This window comes from Camelus dromedarius, chromosome 25 (genome assembly GCF_036321535.1).
Source record: "Camelus dromedarius isolate mCamDro1 chromosome 25, mCamDro1.pat, whole genome shotgun sequence".
In the NCBI taxonomy this organism is placed as follows: Eukaryota; Metazoa; Chordata; class Mammalia; order Artiodactyla; family Camelidae; genus Camelus; species Camelus dromedarius.
In genome coordinates, this window is record NC_087460.1 from 13,995,978 (window position 1) to 14,005,727 (window position 9,750).

At 34.8% G+C, this 9,750-nt stretch overlaps 1 protein-coding gene across 1 annotated transcript in view; it reads left to right on the plus strand.

The window, feature by feature from the left end:
• The window catches only part of ETNK1 (ethanolamine kinase 1), a 46,841-nt gene extending 40,974 nt beyond the window's left edge, over positions 1-5,867 (plus strand). The window contains exon 8 of the mRNA XM_010992996.3: positions 97-5,867. Within this exon, the coding sequence (XP_010991298.1) occupies positions 97-169 (73 nt within the window). The 3' untranslated portion in view covers positions 170-5,867. The remainder of the gene's footprint in view (positions 1-96) is intronic.
• Positions 5,868-9,750: the final 3,883 nt, after the last annotated feature.

Genomic DNA, 9,750 nt, shown 5'->3' on the forward strand with positions numbered 1-9,750 from the left:
TAAAACTTAAAAAAATCAGCTGAGAAGGGTGAGTGGAAATAACGAAGGATTAAGATTTTTAGCTCTAATTCTGTTGTTACTCTTGTTTCTCACTAGGTATGCAATTGTTCGCTTTAACCAATACTTTAAAATGAAGCCTGAGGTTACTGCATTAAAAGTGCCTGAGTAAAGAAGACGTTTAACTATTCTGAACAATGCTTGCGAATCTTAAACTCCAAAAAGCCAATTATTTGTTAAAATTCTTTTAATTTGGTTATCTTGCTTTACAAATTATGCCTCCAAACAACCAATTTATTTTTTAAATAGTCCAAATGATGTCGAGAAGTATACCTACTGCTGTCAGTATGTGGTGGGTTAGAAGTTTGTTAAATCAGCAAAAAGGTATAAAGATGTCGATTTAATCCTTTGATAATTTAATCTATGTTATATGTAAATTATTTATTATGAATTTAACATGATTCTGCGACTGCTTCCATCTGTTTCATGTTTGTTGAGTGTAAGCAATGAAAATTTCCCAGAGAAATTGTTTTTTTAAGTTTTACTTTAATAAGATTGATTTTAGTAAGCATTTTAGATGTTTAGTATAACCTTTTTATTTTGACATACTGTAAGTAAAGTGAATCATTTACTCTTGAAATGCCAGGCACTGATTTAGGTAACTTAGGATGTTCATAGAAAAATATCTGTTTAGGAAAGTGAAATACATTCACGATCTATGCTAGTGGTACATCTTTCTGAAGTGTTAGAAAGTTTTTTTGGTGGGGGAACATACCTTAGAATTAAATTCCCCTCTTTCTGTGTAGTCTGGCAGTGTAAATATTAGTATTTACCATATAATCCTGGAATACATATGATGATGTTATGTTACCAAAACCTGCATTAAATGATGTTTTCGTATACTAAATATGGTCATTTAAGTTACTAGTTACTAGTTACTACTAATTTGTTTTTAAAATTTTACTATCTCAAATTGTTTCTAACCAAAAAGTTTGCTTTCCTTATTGAGATGTTCTGTGTTTTGTTTGTTACTAAACAGTCGCTAGTAGAACAGTTGCTAATTTCTGAAGCAGAGGTAGAATGCATATTAGCCCTGGGAACAAGAAAGTGTCATGTGGATTAATTCTTTTTAACCTTTCCAGATTCATTCCTTACATTTTGGTTTTATGTCTTAGTTTGGCTCCATGTCTTTAGAATGATAGCAGATGATTCCTTGATACATGTAGTTTAAGAGAAATAAGTTGAGGTGGTTAAAATAATTAAATAAGGAACTTTTAGAACATCGGTCTTGTACACGTAAAATCTGATACAACGAAATATGAGTTAAGCAGAAATATTCATGGTAGGAGAGCTTCTGTTTGTTTTGATTTCTTTTGCTTTTGTTTAAGTGTTTTGTTTGAGAGTGAGAGGATGGCAGTTATTATTTGGAAGGAAGTTAGGTTGTTGGGATAGATAAGCAGGCTTCAAGTTCTGAAGACTGCCGTGTGGGGTTATGCAGTCATGGTTAACTTCCCTTAGAAAATTAGTCTGACAAGCTTTGCACTTTGGTCACATAAGTGCCCATGTACAAAGTTGGCTTAATGGATCTGCATATTCAGAATATGCAACTACAAATTTATCCTCTGAGAAATCTTCTGGGGAATCTGATGTATTATTCCAAATGACTTAGAGTGTCAGATAAGTGCTTTGAAATACTTGGCTTATCTCAAGATGTTTAATGTTAATAAAGTAGGTGGAAACACTTACAGGCCATTTAAAATGGTAAATTCTAGTTACATGAATAGAATCTTAAAATCTGTTTGCATCTATAACAGTGTTAGACCAAGGTTTGTTTTCTACCTCCCCAATGTTACAAATGTTGAATTCTGTTTTTATAAACGATATTACTGTAGGATCAGTAGAATTTTATGTAATTAACTAAATGAAAGGAACCAACTAAACAATAGCTTTTTATGTAATGTTAGAATGGACTTGAAAAGTTGTTTTTGATGGAATTTTCATCTGTGGTTGGAACATTTTCTTAGACAATGAAGAATGCTTAATACTCTTGATTTTTTTTTTTTTTTTTTTTTGCTTTCTGACTTCTTAAAGTGCAGCGGTGTATATCTTGGAGAACTATGGGAGGAGAGAAGATCATTTTTCTACCTTACTCCATGTTCTTCAAACTGTTTTGAGTAGAGATTCACTGAGCCATTGCTGTAGACTGTGCGTAGCTGCGAGCTGTGATACTGTTGTAAGCGGTGCAGAGAGGTTCATATAGAAGTGAATGTAAAGGGGAATAAAGGCTCTCACTTTAGCCCCAGGCAGTGGGTGTTGGGAACAAAATATGATATTTAAAATATTTCCCCAACTCTTAGGCTAGATTTTGGTTATTTTAACTCTCCCACTTCCTATTCAGGTTTTTGGGATCACACTTAAGGCTAATAATAGGGTTCAAGATTGCTTCCCTTTTTATTGACCATTTAAGGGATTCTAAAGGGAGGACATCCCTCTAAAATTTGTCCTGTGGCATGCTGAGATGTCTTTTGCCTTTTTATGTTAAGCTAAGGAACTTGAATGCCTTACCTAATAACTTAACTGGTAGTAAGCTCATTGTGTAAATATGAAAATGGTTGTTAGCGAAGTGGCATTCATGTGTAACGGATTGTTAGTCAGTAGACCATAGTGGCCTGAATGCTTTAATAAGCAAAATTCCACAAATTTTGTTCTCTTTGTTCCTTACATACTTGTATGATCTTCTGACCAGTAATACTTGATGTTTTTCCCTCCTGACCTGATGCTACCACTGCTTTCTGAGAATCAGAGACGTGGTAGTAAATCATACTGTTCACATGATCATTTGAGATCAATATGAGCACAAAACTCAACTAGGTCTGCCTGGAATGTATATAAAAAAGTGTAAATAAAGATTTGTAAATTAGTGTGAATTGTATCTTGCATAGGCGATTGTGTATTGTTTTTGCATTCTCTCCCCTTTTGTAGACATTTTTGTGTAAGGGAATGATCCAGCTCTTTGGCTTTAGACTGGAAATGGCCAACAGTTCTGGCCACACAGTGGGATAACAAGAGGAACTGGAAATAGGGTTTATCAATTTTTGTTGACGTCAGTACATATTTATTTAGCCTCTCAGTGCCTAATATGACTTTCCTTCGTTCTTTAGTTGGCCATTAGTTTTGAGGGGTTATATTCCTGCAAGCAGTAAATTAATACATTGTTAGGACGTCCATTTTTTGAGTCATAATTCTAAGCTAAATCAAATTGAAATTATAATTTCATGATTGCATACTGAAGTATTATTCTTTCTTATTTTCAAGGTTGTTGACCCTTTTCTACAAATAATCTTTGAATTTTTATATATCTCATTGTGAATCTTAGGTCCCATCCATACAAGAGATGATAAATAATAGCTCGTAGTTCAACTTAAGCATATGTCTCAGTTGGTTTCTCTGAGTATAGAGAAAAACCATTATGGGTTGTAAAAGATAGAAAACATGTAAGTAATCTTTTAATGATTGCTAATTTCATTTTTGCTGAACTGAAAAATATTTAACTTCAGAAGTATGTTATGAAAGCTCCCAGATTTCAAGGAAAAAGTTCACCCAAATACTCTTTTTAATTAAAAGTTAAAAACCTCGACTTTTAAATTTACATAGATACTTCTTTTTTGAATTACACAAAGCCTTCTGTACCATTTTTGAATTCCTTCATGATATAAATGAGAAAACTAACAGTTTGATTTTCTGCTTTAAATTGCTTTTAATAAGCATATTATACTGCATTCCAAAGTGATATAGACTTAAGCTTTTACTACTAGTCAGTCATTCAGTTGATAGACAAAGTTAACAACGCTTTATGCTGGGGGGGAGTTTTGTTATTGGCAGCGACTTGCACTACTTCACACAAAAGGCAAGTGCTAGCGGTTATGCGCAACGCAAAGTGAATTATTAAGTGTGTGGTAAGGCAGCTTTATCTTTATTTCAAAACTGGTTTGCTCTGATTTTTCTTCTGTAGTTCACTAGATTTTAGAATGTCTTTGAAAACTTAGTTACATGTAAGGCAGTCTGTTTTGTTTTGTTTCTTTTTTTTTTTTTTTTTAAGAAAGACATTAGTTACATGGAACTGCCTGTGGTCCTATTACATACCGCTTGTGTGAATACAGTGTTATGGATTGAGTTTGATGTCTTCAGACAGAAAAGTGTATCAATTATTTTATATGAATTTTTCCCCGTCTTTGAAGCTTAGTCTGTAAATATGTTACTCTAAAAGAAAATGCTTGGGTTTGCATTACTTGAATACTTGAAAATTGAAATTAAGAAGATATATTACATAATGAATTAGATTTTCCTGAACAGTTTTTACACTAAAATTTTCATTTCTGGATCATATTTTGAAATGGACAGATTTCAACTATTTGAATAGAAAAAATAATGATGGTGCTTGTAGAAAATACCCCTTTGAGTCTGAGGCATTTGGAATTCAAGTTTGTAGTAGGTTTCTGTCCTGAGATCTGCTTTCTCTTCTTTACTTAATGCCCTTACTATGCTTCTGATGTTATCAAATAGCAAGTCAAAATTTATTCATTATGCATCCTATGGCTTTTCTAGTTCTGAAAAATTGCTCTTTAAAATACTCGTAATCCCTAAATGTAGGCATATTTTTGTTTACATCTTGCCTGTTAATGGATAAATACCATTAATCATTTTAACAAACCACTTATAAGGTGTTTGTAAAAATTGAAAACATTACATGTTCTATTTGAACTAATAACTGAAGGGGTAAGAAAAATCTGGCTGATTTGAATTGGTCCATTAGTTACATTTCAAAACTCTTAAGAAAAGGACTTTGATAGGTTGAGACCTGATGGTATCCAGGTGAACCAGCTCCTGTGAACTGGAAAAGACCCCCTAAGAAGCAGTGGAGGAATTGAGAGTATTTACACGGTAGTGGTGTGCTGCTGCTTAGATTACGTAGTGACACACTGAAATTTTCACTGTCCAGTAATCTGAAGAAGTTTCCTGCTACTTATGTGTACTTAAAGTAACTATAGTTTGGTGGAATCTGCAAAGAGGAAACGTTTCAACTCTACTGTATTTAGGAGCATTTGTATAGCTGTGTGAAGTTTCCACAATATGTTAAAATACACTGTTATTTTAAGAAAGAAGACCTGGCATTATTCCATGTTCTTATAAGATAACGTCCTTATCAGTTTCAGAAGAAAAAAACAAAATAATTGTCATTGCATTTGCTGTATGTTGAATTGGGAAATTGCGACCTAGAGGTTAAAATTGTGTTTATTAAATGTGAACCACAGTAGTATAATGCTGCTCTGTATATACTGTGAGTGCTACAGATAGTCTCAGCACTGACAATGTATCGATACCTCTCAAATGAACGCAGCGTTTGATGTAGGTGTTCTGATACGCCTCGGAAAGTATCTGAGTGTCTGAGAACTTGTTCATCTGTTTGGTAATGAAGATACTTCCTGGTTTTTTTTTTTTTTTTTTGTTGTTGTTGCATATTTTCATGTTTAAAACTTAATTTTTACATTTTTACTACTGTTAATTTAAGTAAAATTTGTTCTGTGGTTAAAATGGGGTTGCCAGTGAAGGTAATTAAAAACAACCCCATTCATGTAACTGCTTAAATAAAAATACATTCTTGCTATGTGTTCATAAACTTTTAATGAATCTGTTTGTATTTCTGTTTAAATATAAGTGATGTTCAGGCTTTATTTCTGTTTCATAAGGCCTTTTACCATTGATTAAATGAAGGAATGTATCTTTTTGAAGAGATTTATATTCTGTAAATAAAAATTGTAACAATAAAGTTGGGTTCTAACTGCTTGTATCCATAAATCTTGTTACTTCAACTTATTTTGTGGTTTTCCTTTTGTAGAAAAACAAAACTTCTCAAAGTTAGTGCATAACTATTTGTATATCTGAAGTGATTCTTTACATTCCTAATTCTCTGGTTTTATAGTGTTAAAAAGTTTTCAGAAAGTTTTACTTTTGAAAATTTGATTGATAGAGTATAGAATATTGTATCACTTATGAACAAATTCTGTTTACCTAGTTTAAAAATTCATTATTCTAACCACTGTACTTTGTGTCTTCACTGTGCTTGGGGCTGGAGGCACAGATGAATAAAGGCACCATCTGGGACTTCACATCTGTCTACGCAGGGACTGTCCATTCAACTAAGGTTTATTATGCTCCTTCTGATTCTCAGGGAGTGTGATCGATGGTGGAAATACAAAGATAAGATGTGATTTCCCCCTTAAGATAGAGTTTATCATGAATGTCAATTCTCTATAACAAAAATAGTCAGCTCTGTGTGTGTGTGTGTGTGTGTGTGTGTGTGTGTGTGAGAGAGAGAGAGAGAGAGAGAGAGAGAGAGTTATAGAATGTTTCCCAGTTTGGGTTTTTCTGGTGTTTTCTGATGACTAGGTTGGGTAGCAACCACAGAAGTGCTGTGTCCTTGTTAGGGTATCCCTTCGAGGGAGTCACTGTTGATGTTCACTTTGACCACCTGGTCAAAGTATTGTTGTGTCTTCCCTGTCCAGTTGTTGTCCCTGTTGTAACTAGCAAGCAGTCTGTGGGGCATTGTGCCCCTTGTCAGACCCCAACATTTTTCGAGCACTTCCTTACTTTCTAGTAAAATAAGAAATTCCAGACTAATTTTGTACTTCCCTTCCTGAGCCCTGGAATCAACCGTTTTCTCCAAGGAGCCTGGTTCCTTTGGGGAGGAATAGTATTTAGAAACTTATATTTGAGACCCAGGGACGCTTACTGCCCCTGAGATGTCACTGATCCTAGGACCTGTTAACTGGCAGAGCAAGGAAACACACACACACACACACACACACACACACACACACACACACACACACTCAGATATAAATAATGTTTTAAAAGTCATGTGTCCTTGCTGACACCTCTAATTTCTGATTCAACTTCAGAGTTGCCTCTCCCATTTCATACTTTCCTCCTTTTTCCTTACTCTGATAATACAGGTTTGTATTTTTGTTAAGAATACCATAGAAATGTGCCCTTCTAACTGTATTATATGAGGCATAAGATGTTTATATGTATGTTACTAGTGATTTTAACCTTAGTTACCTGATTAAAGTGTCTGTCAGGTTTCTCCCCATTTTTTCCTTTAAATAAGTATCTCGTGGGAGAGGATACTCTGAAACTATGCAGGGTTGTTTGCTATTAATTTTAGTGTCCGTCGTCAGGTTTTGCCTGCAGCAATTGTGGTGTTTACATGATGTTGATTTTCGATTCCCCTTTTCTTCTATATTCGTAATTGGAGTTTCACTGTAAGGAAGAGCTGTACCTTTATTTACTTAAACACTTGATTTGTTTATCTAACCGTATCAGTAAGGACTCAAGGATATTTAATTCTATAGGCTATAAACTATCACACACATTCTGTTGCTCAGTTTATTCCAGCTTGGTGATGGACGGCTCCTTCAAGTTGGCTGCTGTATTCTTTCTGCGTTGCCCACATCATTTTTTGAGCATTTCCGTTTCTGGCAACGTAAGGTGTTCCAAGCTAGGCTTGTACCTTCCCTGCCCCAACCCTCAATTCAACTATTTCTTCAAGGAGCCTTGACATTTGATTTTTAGAGAATATTTAGAAATTAAGACCTGGATACCAGGTGTGTCCATTGTTGGGTGTTACCGCTTCTAAATTCCATTAGTTTGACAGAATTAGGAAATGCTAGAAAAGTCACAGGAATAGTTCAGTGCACTCCCTTATATCCTTTTCCACGTAATTTGTGAGTTACTTGAGCAGTCTGCACACATAAATCTTTACCTCTCAGTACTTGTATTTCCAAAGACCAGTCTCTTTGGACCTCCTCCGATAGTTGGTGTTGGTTCAGATGAATATTCCTCTGTTTGTAGTGGGTTATTTTTCTTTTGCTCTCAAGACCTTCTCTTTTTAACTGGTTTTCAGTAATTTGATTATGCTGCATTTAGATGTGATTTTCTTTGATTTATTATCCTTTGGTTTTGACCATTTTGAATCCATAAATTTATCTTTTACTGAACTTGGGGAATTTTCGGCCATTATTTCTTCAAGTATATGTTTTGGCCCATTCTGCCTTCTCTTTATGAGTCTTTAATTACACGTGATTAGACTTTGTGAAATCGTTTAAGAGGTCTCCAGTGCTCTGTTCATTATGTTTCCAGTATCTGTTTTCTCTTTCCCAGACTGGATTCTTTCTGTTGGTCTGTCTTCACACTTCACTGACTTTCTCCTCCCCTCTAATTTCCAAACTGCTGTTGTGCCTATTCGGTGACTTTAAATTTTGTACGTTATTTTCAGTCCTATAATTTCCATTTTATTCTTTTTAGAGTTTCTATTTCTTTTTTTAAAATTTTCTATTTATTCAGTATAAGCATAGTCTCCTGTATGTCCTTGAGCACGACGGTTCCTTTAAAATCCTTGTCCACAAATTTCAACAGTGGGTCATCTCAGGGACCATGTACTGATTTGGTTTCTTTTGAGTGTGGTTTATATCTTGTTTCCTTGTGCTTCTAGTAGTTTTGATTTGTTTCCTAGACATTGTGATTGATACGTTGTACAGACTCTCGACTCTTACGATCCTCTGAAAAGTATTGATTTTGTTTGTTTTAGCAGGCGTATAACTAGACTGTACTCAAACCTCAAACTCTGGCTTCTCTTTGGACCGCAACTAAAATTTGGAGATTATGCCCCACATGTGTGTAGTTCAGAGGTCAGCCAGAGATCTGGGCAGTCTGTACACAGATTTTAGTGTCGTCTCTCTCTGGATCTTTCTTGGAATTTGTTTCCATACTTTCTAGCCTTTGAGGTTGCTTTGAACTCTGTTCTCTGGTTCTGCAACTGAAGGCAGCAGGTTTTTTGAGTTTTAGGTGCCTTGCAAACCTCTGACTTGTGGCTTGTCCTCTGGTTAATAAAATGGGAAACTCAGTGCCATTCCTTTTTTCTAAGTGTAACATCTGCTCTGTTTTCTTTTTGCTGTTGATTGCTTTCTAGTGCTTTTAGGTAGTTTCATATCTCAATTTTGTAATTATCTGTAGGAACTTTGTTTCAGTAGGAAATATTCCTCTATCATTCAGTGTGGAAATCTTTAATGTAGCTTTTTCAGTTGGGGATTTAATTGATACTGTAAATTGGCATAGATGTTAAAGGTCCTGAAATTTTCTCCAATTACCAACTTCAACAAATACCATATATTCTAACTTGCAGTGTTTTAATTAATTTTCAGAAATTGCATAATTTGTATGTGTTTCTCTTCTTACCCAAGTTGTTTAATAGAAAGTTGTTTAATTTCTAAGTGGAATGGCCTTTTTAGTTTTGGGTTTGTTCTTAAGAACATATCTGAATTTATTCCATTGCAATCAGAGAGTGTTGCTACTTCCACTTTATGGTAGCTATTGATGTTCTGACCTAACATATGATCCACTCTGGGGAATGTTCCCTTTGTCCTTGGGAAGAAGGTATATTCTCTGTTGTCAGTGGGTGGTGTTATACACACAGCTATGCGTGTATGTGTTTTATATATATATTTATGTACATGTGTGTATACACACAGTCTATCCTCATTACTCATGGATTCCATATCTGTGAGTTTGCCTGACTGCTAAAATTTATAACCCGAAGCCAGTTTTTGGGGCACTTTTCTTGCCATTTGCGGACACATGCCTGGGCAGAGTGATGAAAAATGTGAGGCACCTGACACTTAAATTCCCAGCTAAGGT